General features: G+C 48.9%; 1 protein-coding gene and 2 long non-coding RNA genes across 40 annotated transcripts in view; 2 read left to right on the top strand and 1 right to left on the bottom strand.

The window, feature by feature from the left end:
• Positions 1-22,386, bottom strand: part of LOC135966743 (disco-interacting protein 2 homolog C-like) — a 208,699-nt gene that overhangs the window by 67,286 nt on the left and 119,027 nt on the right. For 6 of the 38 annotated variants that reach the window (XR_012421835.1, XR_012421833.1, XR_012421841.1 and 3 more), the window contains 2 exons: positions 17,618-17,800; positions 5,404-9,677 (listed from right to left, as the gene is read on the bottom strand). Coding sequence is in view for 26 of the 38 variants with exons in the window: in XM_074010925.1 (XP_073867026.1) it covers positions 17,619-17,800 (182 nt within the window). In the remaining 12 variants the exon portion in view is untranslated. Of the gene's footprint in view, positions 1-5,403; positions 9,678-9,718; positions 15,277-17,114; positions 17,801-18,854; positions 19,276-22,386 lie in introns of those variants that run through there. The other 32 variants (XM_065526559.2, XM_065526569.2, XM_065526566.2 and 29 more) reach the window with 13 other exon arrangements.
• Positions 1-22,386, top strand: part of LOC135966745 (uncharacterized) — an 85,853-nt gene that overhangs the window by 57,411 nt on the left and 6,056 nt on the right. The window lies entirely within an intron of this gene.
• Positions 15,380-20,525, top strand: LOC141408290 (uncharacterized). The gene is made up of 2 exons (XR_012421847.1): positions 15,380-15,520; positions 15,787-20,525. It is a non-coding gene; the product is annotated as an uncharacterized lncRNA (long non-coding RNA).

Raw genomic sequence — 22,386 nt, forward strand, 5'->3', positions numbered from 1 at the left:
GTCATGATGAATATGTAAGTCCGCATCTGTGACTGCAGAAAACGGCAGCCCCAAATCTTAAAATCGTGTGGATGCACCAAGCCCATCTGCAGGGCACTGTGGAGCAGCCTGCATTAGCCGAAGTTGGCCCACAAGCCCTGAGGGATGGTGTCTGAGTTATGATAAGGCTCTGACTTGGGATTAAACAGGCCTCCAAATAGTGTGATATTCTAAACAAAGACATGATACTGCCCAGGGAGCCCAGTGGGCACCTGTAGGCAGTGTAGGTGAGAAAAGGTTCCAAAGAAGATTCCTGCAGCTCAGCTAGGAGGATTCTGTAAGGCAGTAGACACATCAATGTTCACATAGGAGTGTTGAGCTATATTCATTCCTTTTAAGCAGCCAGGCTTGTGTGTGTTTTTAGGGGCACTCACATGGCGCCCTTTCCACCCTTACTGCTGGTTGTGCCTGTTTGATGTTGCGGACTTCTGTGTTAAGTGTGTCCACTCTCCAAATGTATCTCTGTCTCTAGAATATTTTAGAGTTAGACCATTTATTGTTTAAACACTTGTTTTTAGTGAGGAAGAAATCTTTAAAACGGGCCATACAGACCCTGCTATAAATGTTGAACAATGGAATGTGTAATGTTTAACACGTAGTGTTTAAAGTAGAAGACAGTTTAATTTAGAAATCCTGTTGGAATGCCAACTTAAATTACGACCATCTGTACACATATGGAAAAGAATGAGAGTGAAGGTACAGAATTGGAATTTTGTCTATTTTGTAGAGATTCTGTAATGTATGAGGTACAAGTCTCACTTCATGATTTAAATGCATGAAGCTGAAATTAGAAAACTTGACAAAAACATGCCTTTGAATAGTGAGCCTTTATCCTCCTTGAAATAGTGATTCATTCACTAAAACGTCCACCTGCAACTTTGTCAAATATATTTGTTGCATTAGTCCTCAAGTGAGCTCAGTTTTCCAGACAGGCAGATTATTACTGTTTAAAGTTTGTCCTGATGATGTTGGTGAACAGGGAAAATCCTTTGACGTGGATCCTCTGTGTGTTACACATCAGACGCGGCCTGCCCAACCCTCTGCCTGTAACTGGGAACCTTGACTGTCAGGATCATTGTAGAGAACCTTGAGGAAAGCAAAACAAGCCTCTGGAGTAGCAAAAGATGTAGCTGATTTCATGCAATAAAACTTACACATTTTTCTTTAAAATGCTTCCTTCGGAACGTCAGCTTGCTGACTATCTTAGAATCGCTGTAGTCCGCTGACAGCAGTCGTGGGAACAGGTGCATGGCCTGGCTGATGTAGGAGGGTCTCAGAGTGGAGCCACACTCCTGACACTGAAGGAGGGGCTGGAGCCATCACGCTCGTGACTCGTGCAGATGGCCTTGGCTGACCTCCAGAAGAGAAAACGTCAGTATCCAAGGAGGAAAAAGTCTATTAATTTCATGAGTGTTTGCCTTCGCAATGGCTAATACCCTGAGTTTGTGGCACCTGCTGTCTCTGGAATGAAGAGTCTTCCCTTCCTGGCAGACAAGCTCTAGATGGGAACAGGAGCTGTGGTTGCTGGATTGAAGAGGTTTCCTTCTTGGGGAGGTGGCCTTCGAGCCTGACATGAAGGAAGCTGTGACTGGCGGGAAAGGGCCTTGGAGACAGTGTATTTACCAGGAGGGTCGGTGACTGAGAACCATCCTGTTCCGAGTGTTGCCATTCTGGTTCTAGAGTAAACTTGGGGAGAAACAACAGCCAAAAGCCCCGAGGAATATTCTGTGATGTTGATCACGTTTGGTAGATTTGTTGCTGAGACTCTGAAATGAGAAGCCCGGGAGGTGCAGGTCTATCAGGCCGTGGGACGTGGGAGAGCTGCTGCTTCAGGGGTTGGAGTCCCCGTGCCAGAGGCTCAGTCCTGCAGAGACTTCTGCACAGTGGGCAACTGATGCCTCCGGTTGATTGTGAGTCCCCTCGATGAATACCCATGAAAGGTACCGTGTCAGCAAAGAGTCAAACTCTGTGAAGCATTTGGAGATTTATTCTGAGCCAAATGAGTTACCATGGCCCTTGATACTGCCCTCAGGAGATCCTAAGAACGTATTCCCAAGGTGGTCAGAGCCCAGCCTGGTTTTATAGCTTTTAGGGAGGCATAAGACAATCAATCAAATAAATGTAAGATGTACATGGGTTTGGTCTGGAAAGGTGGGACAACTGGAAGCAGGGGTGTCCAGGTCATAGGTAGATTTGAAAATTTCCTGATTGACAGTTGGTTAAGAGAGTTGTCAGATAAGGGGTTGTGGAGACCAAGGCTTTGTCATGTGGAGGAAATCCTCCAGGTAGCTTCGGAGAGACTAGATTGTAAATGTTTCCCATCAGACTAAGCGTCTAAGTTCTGTCTAATTCCAGAAGGGAGGTGGGGTGATGAGGCAAGTCCGACCCCCCAGCGATCATGGCCTGGACTAGTTTTTCAGATTAGCTTTGGAATGCCCTTGTCAAAATCAGGGGCTGTTCTGATGGGCAAAGTGGCTTTGAATTCTAATGTTTTTAAAACCAGAAAGTGATTGTGTTTTTTTCTGTGGATGACAGCCAGTGTGGTAATTAATATTTTATTAGCAGATTAATTTGGAAGTCAATGTGTTTTCAAGTATGTTAATTATTAAGTCATCAACAAACAGAGAAGGGCTTACTTTGAAACCAGCCTGAGACTCAAGAGGCTCATCAAAGAAAACGATGGACTTGGGAGAACTGATTCACGTGTTTACTGCGCCAAGTTTCAGGCATTATGAGAAGTCTGTGCTGATACATTGTGACTTGAGAACTTAAATCTTGATGGACTCTTAAGAGTGAGGCTTTTTTTTTTCTTTTCTTTGTAAATGGTCAGTGTTTCTGTCTCCTGTGTTTTGTCTTCCAGCCGCTGAGCACTTTAGCTTTGTGTTCACGTGGCCTTGTTCTCCGAACCACCTGCTTTGTGGCTCCTCTGTCCTGCCCACCTTGATCGCGTCTTCCCTGCCCCGTGGGTTTTATCCCGAGGACTGTTCTCCGCTGTGGGGAGGGGAGGATCAGTGGACACTGGCTTTAATGACTCATTTTCTATGTAGCTCCCAGTTTCTCAAAATCTTAATTGTCTTGGATTCCCTGTGAAACTGGGAGTCAGGCCTTGGGCGCAGTGCTGGGTGGCCTTGGGCGCAGTACTGGGGCAGGAGGGAGAGATGAGAACAGGAAGGATGGGTTTGTCAGGGGAAGGAACCCCTTGCCAAATTCCTGTGTCTGTTTTAGGTTAAAGATGAATGGCCGGGTGGTGGATGTCTCACCTGCTGTGGCTGGACCTCGCTGTGCTGAACCCTGAGCAGGGGCCCCAGCAGCTGCCTCCTGCCAGGCCGGGGCCACAGGGCTGGGCTTCTGCCTCTGGGAGGGCTCGTGCCAAGGTACAAGGGTCTGCACCGCTCGTGTGTGACCTGAGGGGCATGTGGGAAGCTTTTCTGTGCTCCTTACCTGGGAGAAGTTGAGCTCATCTGGGCTAGAGCCTCTGGGGAGGTAGGAAGGCAGAGGCCTGGAATTCCTGCTTTCCCCAGACAGCAAGAAAGCTCAGCGTTACACCTGCTCTGAGATGCCCTCAGCAGCCATATATAGTTGATTTTAACATGGCGGAAGGTGCCAATTAACCCGGCTCTGTGGAGAGCTTTGAGGAGTCCAGGCCCTGGACCCCGGGCTTTTTAATATGTTCCTTCCTGAACAAAAAAACAACAAAAGATCCCTGTGGCTGATGTCGACTGCGTGGGGTAGGACATGCCGAGCTTGGGTGGGGCTTGCCCCTGAGTTTCCTTGGTGCTCCTCCCAGCCCCCACGGACACCAGCCTCTCCAGGCCGAGGCTTGTCCTGTTTAGACCCTCGTTGGTAGGGTCTGTGGTCCTGGATCGAGGGCCCAAGCACTTCTTTCATATTATTATAAATGATTCACCAGAGATGCACGGCTGTGCCCAAACATCTCACGAGCATGAGATACAGCCAGTGTCGCCGCCGCAAGCTCATAATTCTAGTGGAAAGAGGAAATTTTACTTTTAATGTGCTCGTGTGACTCAGATGCAAATATTCAATTCCCATTAAACTTTCAAGACCTTGAGTTCCTCTGAGATTCCTTGGAAAGCCGTTCCTTGGCGCCACGACTAACTCTCCTGTGGAAGGAGGCTGGGGTGGTCCGCGGGGTCTGGGATCCTGCTGCGTTCTCCAGGATTCCTTAGGTTTCATCATTAGTCCCAGCTCTTCAGCAGATGGAGCTGATTGACTCTGACATTTCCATTATATTGTTCTTGTGTTGCCTCAGTTAACTTAGAATAACCAGTATTTACCAGAAATAATTGATGGCGAGATGGGAATTATTGGTGATTCCCTGACATAGGCAGCCTGTATAGATAAGCGTGTTACACGGTGTCTAATTTCTGAGATGTTGGTCCACACCTTCTCAGGAACACACTTTCAGGGGAAGATTCCTGTGCAGGAGAAGCTGCTTTTCCCCGAGACGCGGTGGCGGCTCCTGCACTGGCATGGCAGGGTGGCTGTGTGACTGGGCAGGGCTGGACATGCTCCTGTGCTGGGCGCCCACCTCCGCCCTACATCTGTGTCGAGGGTGCCTGCCTTTGTTCCCCCAGGTCGAACTCATAGAATTGTATACCTTCCTGACACATTCCTGCATAGAGATGATTAGATCTGGGGGCTGAATCTCAATCTGACATGCATGTAGGTAAATTATTGACGTGAATGACTTGGGTCCTCCACCTTCAGGGTCAGGAGGCACGAGGTGGGTTTGGAGACAGCTGCCTGGCCTCAGGAAGTTTCTCTCAGAGCCTGTTTCTTTCTCTAGCAAAGTAAATGATGCCTTCCTCACGGGGCTTAACACACGCTCAGTACTCAGATGCTGTCTGATCTTTGTTATAGTTAGTATTTGGGGAACAGCGTGGCTGGTAAGAAAATGTGTTATCTTTACAATTTATACAATGTCATACAAGGCAAGCGTGAAACCGGGACACTACCTTAATCTGAAGATGCTGGTGCTTAGTCTTCTCCTCAAGCATTTTGTTGTCATTCTGGTGTGTGTCAGCCAAGTCATATGACGGTACCGCGTGCGTGATGCCAGCTCAGTTACCTTGGAATGGGGAACCTGAGGCTGCCAGGGAGCATCCCTCCTGCCTCCAGTCCTCCGGGGGTTTCTCTCTCTCTCCCTCCTTTCCTCTGTCCCTCCCTATCCCCCAATCCTCCTCACCACTTCTGTTCCCCTCCCTACCCTCCTCACTTACTCTACAACAGAGGTCCAGACTTTGACAAATCCCAGCTGGGCCTATTTATCGCTTGGCTGGGAAAGCAGAGGGAAAGGGGCCCAGTTACTACAAAAATAGAGAATTGAAATAGAATGTGAGCTACTTTTGCGTGTTGTTTTTTACTTTAATCTGAATATAAAAGGCAAGTGTCAAACAAAATCGGTGCTAACTGCGCCACTCAGCTCCGAGTCTGCTTTGTCGGGGCTCCGTGGGTTCCCACTCCCTGGCCTTCTCCATGAGCGTCTGGACACGCCGTGGCTGTGAAAGGAGCATTCAGTTATGGTCCTTTGAATGTTCCAGAGTCATGTTTAATAAAAATCTTCACGTTTACCCACAGCCAAGTCTTGATTTAATAACAGGTACTGCAGGTCTCTGGGTGGGGCTGAGCCTCTGTTTTAGAAGCAGCAGCACCATCTGAGGGGCAGGTCCGTATGGGCTGGCAGGCGGCCTGGTCCTTGGAGCACAGGGTGGACCTGACTCAGTCCTGGCAGTGGGGGGCCTTGCAGTTCTAGGATGTAGTGATGCAACCTGTGGCATAAATAAAAAGCCTCATGTGCCCCCATGAGAAGCTGGGGCTTCCCCTCAGTACTGTGGTGTGCTGTGTTTGTGATCGTGCAGATGTAAAAGGGTGAGGGAGATGTCTAAAAACTAGGCTCCCAAAGACAGCCCTTCATGTCTGGTGCTTTCATGTGTATATGCACACGTGTTTGACGCGTGTACACCTTCACACGTTCACCTCTTTCATGCGTGTACACCTGTTCCTGTGTTCATACACCTGTTTCGCGCATGCGCCTGTTTCGCCTGTGTATGTGCCTGCGCGTTCACCCTGTATTGCGTCATACGTTGTATTTTACATATTGGGTATTTTCAGTTTGTATCGTGAGCTTGTAACGACGTCGTGAAGAAAAGAGGGGGCCCTGGCAGCCTTTGGCTCTGAGAAACGTGATGTCACGGGAACAGATGAGACAGCCCGGGTGAGGCCGGCAGAGGCCATCGTGGCCTTGGGAGTCCGTGCACATCCACTGTCTGTCGCTGTGTGACAAGTGACCCCAAAACCTAGGGGCTTAAGGCAACATACACGTACGACTGTACAGCTTTTTCAGGTTGGAAATTCAGGGCAGCCCTGCTGAGCGGCTCTGGCCCAGTCCCCCGGGTCACTGTGAAGATGCTGTCCAGGGCTGCAGCCATCTGTAGGCTCAGCTGGGCTGGAAGTTCTGCTCCAGGATGCTGTGCTGACGTGTCTGCGGGCAGAGGCCTGGTTGTCCATACCTGGCCACTCCCCGGGGCTGCCAAGTGCATTCCTGCCCAGGGCCGCTCCTTTCCCCAGAGACGTAGCAGTGCTGGTCTTTATGCCCAGCATCAAGGTGGCCGGGTCAGGAGCAAAGACTTGTTTCCCCTACTCGGCGGCTACTCCTGCAGGGCTGGGAGACAGTGGAGCTCGCGCAGGAAGGTGTTCGCTGAAGACCGTGCTCTGTGACTTGACGGGTGTTCCTCCCAGGAGAGTGAAATGGAGACTGGACGCCGGAAGCAGCATCCTGCGTGACCCCATGTGTAGTAGGGTCACAGCAGAGCTAAGTCCTTCCTTTACAGATACTTTTCAGAGTCTACCCGCCTTTAGATTCTCCGATTAACGTGTCTGAGGAGGGTCCCAGGAGTCTGCCACCTGCCAGGCCAAGGAGGTTCCCTGCATGTGGCTGTCCCCTGACACCTTGAGAAACGTGACTCGAGAGAATCACCGAAGTTTCCTAAATGAGTCACCTGCTTTCTCTTCTCTTTGCTTTCATGCCCCCCCAGGGTAGGTCAGTCCTGTCAGCCGCAGCGATACCTGCATGCTGGGGTTCCAAGGAGATTGGGGGTGTGTCGGGTCCCCCAGGGAGATTCGGTGACTGAGGATGCTGTCATAGCAGCCAACACGTCCTTATTGTTTTCACTTTTAATGAAGTTCAGTTACTAGGTTTTCTGAGGCACAATGATGTCCTTGTGAAAAATTGGTGATCAGGGAAGCAAGCAAGTGTGGGAAAATGATCCTGCCCTTAAATCTAAAAAACGATGAAACAGCAAAGAGCCCTGAAGAGCCCATGAACCTCCTCATGGGGCGGTGAGGAGACACCTCAGTAATGGCTTAAAAAAAAAGTGATAATACTGAAGAAAAGGTAAACTAAATTTTGGGTCTCCTATGGGTAAAGAGATTGTGGTTTACATTTTGGAGGTATGCGTTTATATACTTATTTATTTTTCTTTGTTGGATTTAGAATTAGTTGAAATAATTGTGTTTTTTTAATTAAAAAAATTGGGGTATATGAAGTCTAATCCCTTTGTGACATTTCTGTACTGTGAGACTCCACATACAAAAGTGAAGCCCAGACTGTCTGTCTCTAATGAACCAGAGAGAGGTGGTCATCTCCTGCAGGCCGGTCTGGTCTCCAGGCATCTGGCCATCCTCCCAGTCTTGGGCACACCTGCATCACTGGTGCTTCCTGCCAGACTGTGACTCTGCCCAGGTTTCAGGAGCACCCGGAACTGTTTTCCTAGGGGCTCCTGCTTTGTCCTGGCTCCTGGAAGCACAGGCTTTTGACGAAGGACTCTCCCCACTGCCAGGTAAATTGGTGATTGTCCCACAGTCTGTGTTTTTTGCATGGGGCACAGAGAGTCTGGGCGTGGTGTCCTGGCCCTGGAGCCAGCTCTAGGACTGCCCGGCGGCCTTGCCTCCGCCCCTCATCTGGGAACAGGGCGGTGGGGAGGAGAAGGGAAGCAGGGTCTTGCCCCTTCTGCGTCTCGAGAACACGGGAACACATCGTCCCATTGCCTCGCACCATTCACAGCCCAAGCTTGTGTGAAGTATTATTTTATAACCTCCCCTGACAAAGATGTATTTTATATAAGCAGCACATAAAGTGCTAATTTAATACCCTATCGAGGAGGATTAAACAATAAGGAGCAGATATCACTGTAGAAAAGTTACTTTATCCGGGAAACATTTATCTACTGCAGGTGGATGTGAATCATGGCTTCCTCCTCAGTGGCTCCTGATGAGCCTGTGAAATTCTGTCCTGTTCACCACTGTTAGTTAAAAGCTACACCTTTCCTTCTATGACGTTAGTTACAAGCTCTACCTTTCCTTCTATGATGTTTATTTCTTGCCTGTTCAGCACTGTTACAGTTGCAAGCTATACCGTTTCTTCTGCGATGTGTATTTCTTGCCTGTTCAGCACTGTTAGTTACAAGCTATACCTTTTCTTCTGTGATGTATATTTCTTGAAGGCATGGACTAAATCCTAATTCCACAGTATTCGATGCACATACTCAAGAGATACTTGTTTGAATGAATGGATTAATAGAAAATAGAAGTGGTGACTTCACTTTATTTCATTATGTCAAACTTTGTCTACACGGAAAATTTTATGGTCCTTTGGAAAAACAGGGCCTCTGTGCAGGGTTGTTAGAGATTGTGAGAATGCCGCAAATGGCTCTGTGGCTCTAGGCTCACAAAGGGCTTGAGGGACTTGGTGGCGCACCTGTGTTGAAAACGGAGTTCTGCAAATCCATTGGAGTGACCTGCCAGCACCAGCACACACAGCCCTCCTTCCCAGTTGATTTCTGCACGGAGGCTTCTTCTGAATGCCCCAGGTGAACGTGGGTTCAGCCAGCACTGCTGGGCTTCCACAGCAAGCCAGGGTGCTGCAGGGACGAGAGAGAAGAGGGGCAGGACCAGGATCTTCCTGGGCCCCAGTGCCCGTGTGGGGACGCTGCCTGGCCTGGCTTTTCTGGGGGAGGTCAGGGAAATGATGGCATGGAGGGACTGTTGGTATGAGTCGCTTGCTCAAACAAAGATCCCAGGTCTGTGTGGGAGGCAAATAGAAATTTATGTGGGTATCATCAGTAACATAGCAAACATGGGCTTCTTCACTAGGGTGGCTGACCCTCTTGCTCATCTGCTGAGCAAAGGCCCGGCCCGGCCTGGCCTTCTACGCCTCCACAGTGAGCTTTTCTCAAGCTCTGTCCACTCCATGGAGATGGCTGGAGCCAGGGCAGATATGGGGTGTTTTCCACTTTTTATTTATTTTTTCTTTTTTGAGATGGAGTCTTGCTCTGTCGCCCAGGCTGGAGTGCAGTGGTGTGATCTCGGCTCAGTGCAAGCTCCACCTCCCAGGTTCACGCCATTCTCCTGCCTCAGTCTCTCGAGTAGCTGGGGCCACAGGTGTCCGCCAACACACCAGGCTAATTTTTTGCGTTTTTAGTAGAGTCAGGGCTTCACCGTGTTAGCCAGGATGGTCTCAATCTCCTGACCTCGTGATCCACTAGCCTCGGCCTCCCAAAGTGCTGGGATTACAGGCGTGAGCCACTGCACCCGGCCAGGTATTTGTCAGTTTTTGAAAGCTACATTTAAAGAATGAAATAGACCGAACAGAATTACTTCCTTTTGAATATTTAATACTCAGTCTACCAGAACACTTAAATATAGTTAATGTATTCAAATAATAAGAAAGAACTTTCCCTCTGTTCCAAAGAAAAAGTATAAACAACCTTTTACTTGTCAGGGATTTCACTATGTTTCTAAAAAGCCAGCAAGCACTTTTCCTGAAATAGACCCATCTCTTCCTCTGCATAGACCCTATGAACATTTTAGCTACATTTCTGCTGTATCTTAATGTGATAGATTGTAGAAAATTCCTTGCTACTGGAACTTCACGATGCTTTCCTTTGAAACATCAAATAGAAAGTATGGATAGTAAATCTCAGACTAGTTGCAATTATCAGTCTTGGTAGAGCTGCCACCCACAGCCTCTGTCAATTACAACAGAGTGTGTCTCCCCAGGAACCCGGATTAGATTGCGGACCAAGCCAGGCTCACCCAGGATTCAGTGCAACGTCTTTCAAAGCTGTAGTCACTGCCCCTGGAGGAGACTTGAGAAGTCCTCCCTTTGATGCCTGTGCATGGCTGTTCTCAGATCACAGCAGCTGCAGCAGCATCTCAGAGGATGCCAGCAGGGGTGTCCTGGGTATTGACACCACGATAGGGGCCTGCAGTGTCTGAATGAAATGGGCCATGAAAGTGAGCACCCTAGAGGAGTCCACAGCCACGTTTCAAAGGTGCAGTGGCCCGAGGTGAACCCCAGAGCACTGAGGAGCCTGGAGTTGACCTGTCACGACTTCATTGAGAGAGCTGACTGAATTCCGTACCTGTGCGGGCAAAATATGGCTGTTTGCGCTTGGCCCCTTCTCAGTCCAGGGCTAGGGAGGTTGTCTGCACAGCTAGTGGGAGCTTAACTTTGTGCACACTCGGGGTTGGGTCCCACTCCTTTCTGTGAGCCCAGGGAAGATAGACATGCCGAGCTCTCCTGGAAGAGGGCCCTGACGAGTGGAAGCTGAGCTTCAAGATGGTCGGCCTTGTGGTGTGCGTGGCGGGTTCGGAGTCGGTGTGTGCTGAGTGGGGGCCCGGCTGCTGCTGTCGCTATTGGGCTCAGCAGACGCTGCGGGGGACGTGGCTCCTGTTGTACTTGGTGGTTTTCTCCTCACAGGAGTGGGTTTCCCTGCTGTGAAGGTGTCGGGGCTGTGACAGGCAGCCTGGCAGGAGGAAGACGCTCGTGGGGTTGTGCCCCGAAGCCCCCTTCCTCTTGAGGAGCATGAAGGGGGTTTGGGACCCTGCTTCCGGCTGCGCTCCCTTGCTAGGTTCTTGGCCTCGGGGGCCAGGAGAAGCTGAGTACAGGCCTGAAACCTGGACCCCTTCCACAGCCTCCGTGGCGTTTGTGGTGTGATGCGGGACGAGGCCCTTGGAACTCCAAGCCCTACCCTGGCATGCCCGCCCACTGGGGCGTCTTGGGCACCTGCTGTGTGCTAGGCTCCGTGGTGGGGTGGGCGGTAGCAAGGGCTGTGGGGTAGAGTGGCCACGGTACGCGGATGATGAGAAGCGTCAGGGAGGCAGTGAGAGCGCAGCTGAGACCTGCAAGGAGGGGACTGGCTGTGGGTGTTGGGGCTCAGGGAGCTGCCTCTACCCAGAGCCACAGTGGCCAGTGAGGGCAGAGCAGGGGACCGAGGCCCAGGGAAGCCGTGTGTATGGTTCGCATCAGGTGTGCGGGTCTGCCGGGCTGTGCGGCCCTTCTCAGTCCTGGCTGGGCCTGGGGTCCCAGAGGGAACGGAGGGTCTTTGCATCTCCCTCCTCTTGCTTCCCTGCTGCTTCCTGGTGAAGGGATGCTTCTTTATTGCAACTCTGGCAGTTATTGTGCATATTAAGAGGAGTTTCACAAAATCGTAGGGGGGGAGGCAGACTAGGGATTCATTTTTTTTTTCTCCCCCTGATTTTACACGGAGCCTTCTACTACCCCTTAGTGTGGAGGCAGAGTGCAGATGCTCTACAGTTATCTATCCAGGAAGAGAAGAGCTGATGGGAAGTCACAGATCTGATCACTGCAATAGCACTGACATTTTTAAGTGGGAGAATGCTGATGTCCATAATAATCAGAGTAAAACTTCAGTAGCTTCAACATAAAGATTCTGAGATGATCTTAGAGCCATTTCGTCCCTAGATCCTTCTGCAGTGTGGAGTGTGACATCTCTACCAGCCTCTGGTCAGTGGCCGCCTGTGGGTAACTGAATGCTTGAAGTGTAAATGAGAACTTCTAATTTTATTTAATTTTAGTCAAATTTAAATAGCTATATGGCCCGGACACCGTGGCTCATGCGTGTATTCCCAGCAGTTTGGGAGGTCGAGGCGGGTGGATCATGTGAGGTCAGGTGTTCAAGACCAGCCTGGCCAACAAGGTGAAATCCCATCTGTACTTAAAAATAGAAATAAAATAGTCAGGCGCGGTGACAGGCGCCTGTAATTCCAGCTACTCGGGAGGCCGAGGCAGAAGAATCACTTGAACTCAAGAGGCAGAGGTTGCAGCAAGCCGAGATCGAGCCACTGCACTCCAGCCTGGGTGACAGAGGGATACTCTGTCTTAAGAAAAAAAAAAAGATTTTAAAAAACCCTACATGCCCCTAGTTTCCTCTGTAGGAGACGGCATGGTTCCAGAAGGTAGACTTTGTGTTGAGGACTCTGCAGCGTCAGGCTGGAGACAGTCTCCCTTCCTAGCAGCGTGGGCCCCTGGGCTGTTCTTCTACCAGAAGGGATGGTGGCGTCTCTGGGAGGTATCTGTAGACTCAGATCTGTGTGGATTAGTGACTTGTGTTACTCACAGATACTTAATTTTATGGGTAAATGAATACCTGGACTGGCTGCAACTTCAGGGCGAGATTCGGGAGTAGGGAGTGAAAAGTGACGACGGAACCCTGGGCTTGTCCTGCTGCCCCCAGGACCCGGTCGGGGTGCCTTCTCGTCTGAAGTCCCAGCACGTGGTCAGGGTACCCCTTGCCTCTGAAGCCCCCAGGAAGTGATCGGGGCACCAATCCCCTCTGAAGCCCCAGCACCTGGTCGGGGCACCCCTCCCTTCTGAATCCCCCAGCCACCTGGTCGGGGAGCCCCTCCCTTCTGAATCCCCCAGTACCTGGTTGGGGCGCCCCTCCCTTAAGCCCCCAGACCCTCCTGGCCTGCGGTGCTGCTTCTCCAAATGCTGTCCTTGGCTGTTTTCCAGGAGTCACCTGCACCAGAGCAGGCTGCGTGTGTCATTTCTTGTCGGATCTGGGGTGTCAGTGAAGCTCATTTATCTTGTCTTCCTCCTCATGTGCCGTATCTCACCTGTTGACTGTCTGAGTTTGTGTGAGTGCGTGTTGTGCGTTCTCAGGCTGTACTCGGTGCTTAGGTGACAAGAACGTCTTAGAGCAACGGACTGTCTGCTCCAAAGGACGCTGGGCATGAATCGAGACACAGTTTACTTGTGGGGTTTAAATTTCCTGGGTGTTGGAGGCAATTAAGGGGAAACAAGGTCTAAAAAACCCCTGCAGATGAGGAAGGCAATAATGAAAAAAATTACTCTATACACACTTAGCAGTTGATTTAATTTGTAGGTGAATTTTGCATTTCGGGAACTACTAAAGGTACTGTTTGTAGGGATTCCTTGATGAGCTTCTTGTTTTCTGTCTAGAAAGTAAAGTGGATCGGTTTTGCCTTTAATTCTGACTGACTAGGATCTACTTCCTTTTCCCCCCATTCACGTTAGGGTGGGGATTGGACTGGAAGAGCTGTAGGATCTCTTTATTTCTGATCTTAAATGAATTTTTTCTTCAATGCCCTGTTCTTTGGTTTGGGAAATGTGCTCAATTTGTACCGTGCTTTAAATGTACACAATGGTCGAAATTGCTACTTTTCTTTAAAGTTAGATATAACATCTTAAGTAAAATGTCATCTATAAATCAGGCACAGTCTGGGGCCTGGAGACCCCTCTTGTCACTTCCTTCCAGCTGTGTCTTCTTCCCTGGCCACATTGCCCTGGCCACATCTCCTCCCCACACCACGCCGTGTCATCCGCCCACCACCTCACCTCTGGTCACAACACCTCCCTCCCGGCCACATCACCTGTGGCCTCACTGCCTGCCTCCCTCCTTCCTGGTGGCCTCCATGGCTCCCACTGTCTGCCCTCCCGAGGGTCTGTTCAAGGCTCCTTCCCCGTTTTCCACTCCTGAGTGGGTCTCGGGGCCTAGATGTTTCACAGGATGCAAGTTTCTTCCCTTCCAGCCGTGGGTCTCTGAGCGACAACTCCAGAGAGGGCACTAAGCTCTCCTTACCTACCTGGGGGGCCCTGAGCCCTGACCACCGACCACCAGGGCTTTTCTGCAGTGTGTGGGGCAGACTCATGCATGAATTGGACTAAAAAGATGCTTCCAGGAATCCTTGTTTTAAGTGCACTGGAGCAGAGATGGGGAGAGGGGACCACCTGGTTTGCTCAGAATTTGGTCCTGATCACAGCCAATGAGGCAACATAAGCACCTCCTAAATGAAGCATTCCACAGACTGATTTTACACATGACAGAAAGGCTTCACACAATGAGTGAGTTTGAGCTGCATTTGAAGGAAGAACAGGTCCCTGTAGGTGGAAATGAAAGGTAAGCGTGACCCAAGCCATCAGCAGCAGCGGGGGTGGGGTGGTGCGGTGCAGACTCCCCATGGATGGTGGGCATGGCTGAAATGCAGGAGAGGGCAGGGGTGCGAAGGAACAGCAGGGCGGCAGTAAAATTCCCCTGCAGAGAGGGGACGTGACTGAGATATTATCACATGTATACAACTGAGAGATGATTTGAGGAGGATTTCTGGGAGCCTATGGGAAGAGCACGTGGTCGTCATCAGTTCTCGGGATCTCTTTTTATGAAGTGAAAATAGTCTTGCCTCTGCCTATCTTGTGAGCTGTTGTGACGATCAAATCAGATAATCTTCAGCGAGCCTTGTAAATGCTAAAGCTGATGATAGACTGTTCCAGCCCCCTTGTCTCTACCCTCCTTTCCTCCTGGGTAACGTGAACCCTGCTGGGTACCTCACTATCTGCCTGGTTTCCTCCTCCATAACGTGAGCCTTGAGTACTTGCTGGGTACCTCGCTGTGCACCTTCCTTAGTAACGTGAGCCCTGAGTATTTGCTGGGTACCTCGCTACCTGCCGTACAGCTGGCTGTAGAATTGTCAAACGCACTTGACTGGCACATAAGCAGAAGTGCTCGCTGGGCCTTGGGAGGGCTTTGTGACATGTGGGTGCCTTCTGTTCCCTGTTAGGCTGGAGCTGCAGGAGCCCCCCTAGACCAGATAGAGGACCAAGGCTGTGGCCTCGGGGTGGGGGCTGGGGGAGCTCCCTGGGTTTATTGTGTGGGTGAGAGCAAACTTCAGTCCCGCTGTGGCATTGGGATTCAGGGTTCCTTCTGGAATGTTCTGAGTGAGAAACAGGAAGTGCGCACAGGTGCGTCTTCTGCGGATTTTATGGTTATCTTGGGAGAGCACTGGTGCCTCTGAACTATGAACCTGCAGAACCACTTCTTCCACTAACGGCCGCCTTTATATAAAGAATGACTTACAAAAGATGCCACTTCAGATGGAGGTATTTGCAGGTGTGGCCTGAAAAATGAACAAAATGACTTTCATCTCAAGGAAAGTACCGTACATTTTTCCCAATGATAGACATTTGAGCTTTCCAGCGAATATTAAAACATAAAAATCTTGTGTCCACCACTTTCTCATGTGATCAATGGTGATACTGATGTGGGGTTTTTTTTTTTTTTTTTTTGGACATATAATGAAATGTGGAAGCCGCTCATAACTCTGAACCAGTATTTTCTAACCAATGTGTGATTACAAAATCGTGTGCTGGTAAAAGCCATTCAAGTGCAAGACGGACCAGTCGACTTAGAAGGAATTGGGGCAGAAAGGCCCGTCGACCAGAGCACAGACTCTGTGTTGCAGACGGCCTGTACGGAAGTGCCACTTGTTACATTTGGCAGCAGAGAATACCTAAAATGATCTGAAAACACAATGAAAATACTGCTTCCTAATTGTATATCAGTATGGGGTCGGACTTTCTTCATAAACTTCAGCCATGGCTCTGCAGCCCACTGAACGCAGATGCAGGCATGAGAATCCTGCTGTCTGAGGTGCAGAGATGTTAGGTGTTTTCACAGCAGCACAAACTGTTGCCACGCTGCTGCTTATTTTGGAAAATGGTTTCTTCTTTAAGACTGTGTTAAGATGTAATGACTTTATCCTTGTAAAAGAAACTAAATTATGTTCTTTTTTTTTTTTTTTTTTTGAGACGGAGTCTTGCTCTGCCACGCAGGCCGGAGTGCGGTGGTGTGACCTCAGCTCACTTCAACCTCTGCCTCCTGAGTTCAAGCGATTCTCCTGCCTCAGCCTCCCTAGTAGCCGGTACTACAGGTGTTCAGCACCATGCCAGGCTAATTTTTGTATTTTAGTAGAGACGGTGTTTCACCATGTTGGCCAGGCTGGTCTCGAACTCCTGACCTCAAGTGATCCACCTGTCTCTGCCTCCCAAAGTGCTGGGATTACAGGCATGAGCAGCCACCACTCCCGGCCTGATGAGAAAGCTTTTTTGTGCTCTTTAATAAAGTGCAAAGGGTTCCTGAGACCCAAAAGTTTGAAAACCACTGGCTTAAACCGACAAAATTGTCCATGATTCTTCAGTGTATCTTCTAATCTGTTGATGGAGAGAGGACAGCAAGGGTTGCTTTACTTTTTTCCTTTCACAACTCAATGGTGCTGGGACAACTGGGGTATCCACATAGAAAAGGATGGACTGGACCCTTCCTCACCCTACACGCAAAGCTCAACATGGTTCCAATGTAAGGAGCTGACTGAGACCCATTCTGTCAGTCTGCTGGGTACCATAACGGACACCACAGACCGTGCGACTTAGACAATAGCATCTTATTTCCTTTTTACTGGAGACTGGAAGCCTGGGATCAAGGTGAGGGGGGCAGGGTTGGATTCTCTGGGGCCTCACCCCATGCTGTGTAGACAGCTTCTTCTCTGTGTCCTCACAGGTTTCTCTCACGTGTATGCAGCACTGAGGACTGTGTCTAAATTCTCTTAAAAGAACACCAGTCATACTGGATCAGGCCCTACTTTTAAGATCTTATGGGACCTAAATTGCCAAGTTAAAGGCCCTGTATGTAAATACAGTGACATTTTGGGTTTCTGGGGTTGTGACTTTAACATGGAATCTTGGGGGAGGGGGACAGTTCAGCTCATAACACCTTTAGGGGAGAATCCTGGAGAAACTGTTAGGTTGGATTAGGCAATGTTTCCTTGGCTGAGACGTCTAAAGCTATAACAAGCAACTGAAGGGAAAAAGACGGTATCAAAATTAAAAATGTTCAATTCAGAGGATACTATTAAAGTAAAATGACAACCCACAGAACAGGATACATGATCACGATAAGGACCTGATATCAAGAATATATTCAAAAACTCTTAATAAAAATCCAATTTAAAAATGGACAAAGGATTTGAATAGACACTCTCCAAAGAAAGACATATCAATGCCTTAAAAAGCACATGAGATGTTTAGCAGAATTCGTCATCTTAGAAATGGAAATCAAAACCACCGTGAAATAACACTTCACAACCACCGTGATGGGTGGGTAAAACCCCAGTATTGGACAGTGACATGTTGGTGAATTGGGGAAAACTGAAATCTTGATATATTGCTAGTGGGAGGGGAAGTAAAATGGTGCAGTTGATTTGGAAAAGTCCGACAGTTCCTCAGAAAAGCATGAAATCACCGTACGACCCAGCAATTTCACTCCTAGCCATATGCTCAAGAAAACTGAAAACATTTTTTCCAAAAAGTATGTCATGCCTGAATCTTCACAGCAGCATTATTCATAGTAGTAGAAACAGTCCAGGTGTCTGTCAACCGGTCACTCACTGAGATTCCACTCACCTTAGACGTGAAAGATGTCAGCACCGAAGGTCACACCAAAGGTCATGCACTGTACGATTCTCCTCACAACAGGTGTCCAGAATGGGCAAATCCAGAGAAAAGGAAGTTGGCTGGTGATTGCCAGGGGCTGGTAGAAGGAAGGAGCCAGGTGCTGACTCTTAATGGGTTCAAGGTTTCTTTGGCCTGTGGTGAAAAAGTCCCGGAATTACATACTAGTGGTTGATGTGCAGCTTTTAGAATATGCTAAAAAGACTGAATTGTATTCTTTAATATTGGGGCTTTTTGTGCTTTGTAAATTGCTTTTCAATTTAAAAAGGAATTCAAGAAGTTATTTGGTGTTGATATGATAGTATCCAAAACAAGTTACTATGTAACTCACGTCCCCAGAGTTAAACTTCATTTTCTGAGGATCTTGAAGTGTTTGAGGCTAGGAGACACAACGATCCTATACTGTATGTTACACCCCATCTTACTGATTTCTATCTCACATAACCATATTCAGGAAAAACCGACATGTAAATGTGAGCTGAATGCTATGCAGAGGCACATTCCTCTTACCCGGATGATCTTTAGCGGTACAGTAAGAGATGAGATCATAGCAACGTTAGTTTAGTTAGTTTAATTTCCATGGCAACAGGAATTTGGCACATGGGATGAGTTAGATCTCCCTGCACAGCTCCTAACGGGGTTGCCCATTTCTGTGTGGTGTCTGTGTATATTCTCGCTGTGGAAATAAGTGCTAGCACCTGCACAAACACTTGTCCGGAAGCGCACACGAAGCTGGTGAAGGCAGAGGACAGGCGAGAGGGAAGCATGGCTCAGCCCTGGCAAAGAAGATCGTTATTCCAAACGCAAAATATTCAGGAACACAATCCTTGGGAAGACTGGTGATGTCTTTAGACCTCACCACTATCGGGTTGTATCTGTGCAGCCAGTTACCAGAGCCGCAGAACGGCGTGTGTTGGTATTGGTGTCATCACTCAACGATTCTGACTTTTCCTGGTGCTGAGGATGACTGCATATGGCAGAAGCAAAGTGCTAATCTAGCACAGGTCATCATATCCAAGTTCTTTTCTATGAAGGCGGGCAGGGTTAGGAACCACCCCACCCCACCCCACTCCCCAATCCTATAAGAACTGGGATCTGATGATCTGTGCTGTCGAGAGAGGCAGGGTTAGAACACCTCATTCCTCAATCCCATTGTTGAAAATAATAGTTGGATTGGGAGGGTTTTTACTCCTAAGGTTGAAGCCGTGCATTTCTGGAGCCTGGGCTGTCAGTCATGGTGGCTGGGGAATGCTGGGGCTGCGGTTGTCTGGCTGCCGGTAGCCCTGCTGGTGGGTCCTCCCTCTTTGACACCGTTCATTTCTGAAGCTTGCTTTCCCCGGTGTTGGAAGTAGCAGCACTGGAAGAATGGCCGCCTTCCTACAGTGAAGCTCTGGCAGGAGAGGAGAAGATACGGAGCGTCTGTTCAAGGACGTGACGTTCTGGGCACTGCACCATGCGTTCTGCTTCTCAGCTGTGCCTCCTGGTTGATGTTACCATCACCTGGCATTTCCCAGGAGGTAACTCGCGAATGCCACACTGATGGAACAGTGCGGCTCGAGTCCAGGGCCGCTGGAGCACATCAGCAAGGTCAGGCTGGACGCATGTGCTTGCTGACAGGAAAATGACAGGAAATGACATGTCAGTTCAGGAAAATGACAGGAAATGTCATGTCAGTTCAGGAAAATGACAGGAAATGTCATGTCAGTTCAGGAAAATGACAGGAAATGTGTTTGCTGACAGAAAAATGACAGGAAGACGACAGGAAAGAGGCCCATGAGGAGAGGAACCAGTAGATTCAAGGCAGTTAACCGAAGGAGCGAGCCATCACAGGCTGGGAGGACACCCCAGCCACAGTGGATGTCAGCGGTGGTGGCTGGACTCGGGGTCCGTGAATGTTGCATGATCGAACGTGTTTGGTACATTCTCAGCTCCTGCCCAGGTGCCTCCCAAGCATCAGGTGTTGTGGCTCCCCACACCCTTCCCATCTGTGTGTAGCATGACCACCACCTTCCTACCGTGTGTTTGTCCTATCACGGCTGCTGTGCCTAACGGACGCTTTGCTTTCCAGCTACTTTCCTATAACCAAAGCCCTTGAACGACTTTGCGTTTCAGAGACGACAGGGTATTAGTTTTTCATGATTGCTCTGAGGATTGCCGAAAGCAAATGTAACTTACAGGATGGAAGATATTGGAGACAGTAATTATAGATGACTTTTCTCAGTTTTTTGATTGTGGTAAAGTTACACAGCACTCTATTTTTAAGTGTATGGTTTTGTGGCATTAAGTGTGTTCACACTGTCGTGCTGCGATCACCGCCATCCATCTCCAGTACTTTCTGGTCTCCCCACGCTTGAAACTCGGTCTACCAAACACTAGCTCTCCTCCCGCCCCAGCTCTGGTAAGCACTACAGGTTGCTTACAAAATAAGCTTTTTCAGTAAGAGAAGGGGCAAGGAAAAGAGCTCTAAAGACTGTCTTGAGATTTGAGGAAGTGTTTTAGGTTTTGTTGTGTGGTTCCCGGTGTAAAGGAACTATTGAAGACGTGGGAAGGCGAAGGTCTGTGATCTCAGGAAGTGCTGGGCTGGGCAGCTTTCCCACTGTGACGGGGGCACTTGCCCTCAAACCTGCCTGAGATAATCGCGTGAGGATGGTGCTGCATTGTGACAGCTCTGAACTTGGTCCCCTTGAACGTTGCCAGGTACATAAGCTTTGGCGGTTACCGTCTAGTGTCTGTGGGAGACCTAGAATTTGAACATTGTTGACTTTAGGACACACTCATTTTATAACACTCTACCTGTTCTCATCAATAGGAAATATGCTGTGTCCTTTTTTTTTTTTTTTTTTTTTGAGAGGGAGTCTCGCTCTGTCGCCCAGGCTGGGGTGCAGTGGCCGGATCTCAGCTCACTGCAAGCTCCGCCTCCTGGATTTACGCCATTCTCCTGCCTCAGCCTCCCGAGTAGCTGGGACTACAGGCGCCCGCCACCTCGCCCGGTTAGGTTTTTTTTTTTTTTTTTTTCGTATTTTTTAGTAGAGATGGGGTTTCACCGTGTTAGCCAGGATGGTCTCGATCTCCTGACCTCGTGATCCGCCCGTCTTGGCCCCCCAAAGTGCTGGGATTACAGGTTTGAGCCACCGCGCCCGGCCTTTTTTTTTTTTTTCCCTTAATATTCTGTGTTGCTGTAACAGTAGTTGCAGCGGACGCTACTTCTGGTTCATGGTCATCACCAAACACAAGCTTCAGGAAACCGTGTGAAAAATGAAGGGGAAAGTGCTTTTCTGCAAAGGGCTTTTTTGAACATCTTGTTTTTTTCTGGAATATATGTTTTGGTGTAAAACGTTTTCATATTTAGGGGTTTGTAACGTGTTTTATACTGGTTAGCTTTGAAACCCCATGTTTTTGCATGCCATGGGGCTGCTTTATCCTGTTATTCTATGATATAGCAGGTTGGCAAAACTATTGGTTATTTCACTTTAAAAACCAAAGCAGCTTACAGATTGAGTGTGATTCTTGTAAGAATTTCATTGTAAAATTGATTTGTGTTCAACAAGCTTACTGGAATGGCTAGATCCGTGGACAAAAAGATAAGAACATGTCAAGTCTCTGGGCCAGGAAGGACTTCCAAATAATACAAGTGATACACATTAATTTCTTAACAAAAGATTAGATTTAGTACATAACTGTTTAAAACCTCCATATTTTCTATTATAGCCATTCCACAGTGCCCATGGGGGTGGGCTGCAGGACTGCCTATGGAATCCAAAGTCTTTGGGCGTTGAGGTCCCTGCAATAAAATGGCATCGTGTTTGCATATGACATATGCACATCCTCCTGCAGACAGTCATGTCAGGGTTGCTCGTAACAGCTATACCATGGACATTCCATGCGAGTAGTTGTTTAAAGAATAATAAAGTCTGAATGCTTAGTACAAACACATTAAAAAATATGTTGATCTATGGTTGGTTGAATCCACAGGCCTGGAACCCCGGGAGAGAGTACAAACTCTAGAAGCAAAACGAACAAAGCACTTGAGGTCAGCAGTGACGGGTGTGGGATCACACTGAATCTCATGTGTTTTGCTGTCTGTGTCACTGTGTCCCGTGTAAACGGGAATCATTTGTAGCTTAAGGTAAAATAGGTAACAGGAAACACTACAGAGTGGGCACGAAGGCGCGCCCCTCATTACCCCGTGTTACAGCCAAGCGTCTGCCTCCTAGGGAAGGATCTGTTCTGTGGGGAGACTAGATGTTGATGATTTCCGGATGTGTGAAGGGAAACTCCCTCCGAGAAGCGTGGCTTTGGCCGGAGCACATCAGACGAGAGTTAGCGTGGCATGGAGTTTCCACAGTGGCCCTCAGGCCTGCTGCTTCTCTCCTCTCCCCACCCCTGGCCCTGACTCTTACCAAGGGAGGCAAGTTCAGCTCCAGCTGAGCCCCGCACAGGGCTGTGGGTCTCTAGGGCAGGTGCCCACCTTCGCCTGAACAGGCTGTGTCAGAGGAGGGTCTGGCTGTACTTGAGCTGTGAGAGATGCTCTCAGAGATCCAGCATCCTGAAAACCCAGGTGCTGAAGGTTCCTCCTCTTCCACCATCCTGCGGGGAAGGGGGTCTTATCCTGCTTCCCCTCAACCCAAGCTGACTTCTTGTCTGTTCTGTACACCTAGGTTTTCAGAACAGTTTTGTTAATCATCTAGCAGACAAACAACCATAAGGTGACAGCCTGGGAG

The sequence above is a fragment of the Macaca fascicularis genome, chromosome 13, assembly GCF_037993035.2.
Source record: "Macaca fascicularis isolate 582-1 chromosome 13, T2T-MFA8v1.1".
NCBI lineage: Eukaryota > Metazoa > Chordata > Mammalia > Primates > Cercopithecidae > Macaca > Macaca fascicularis.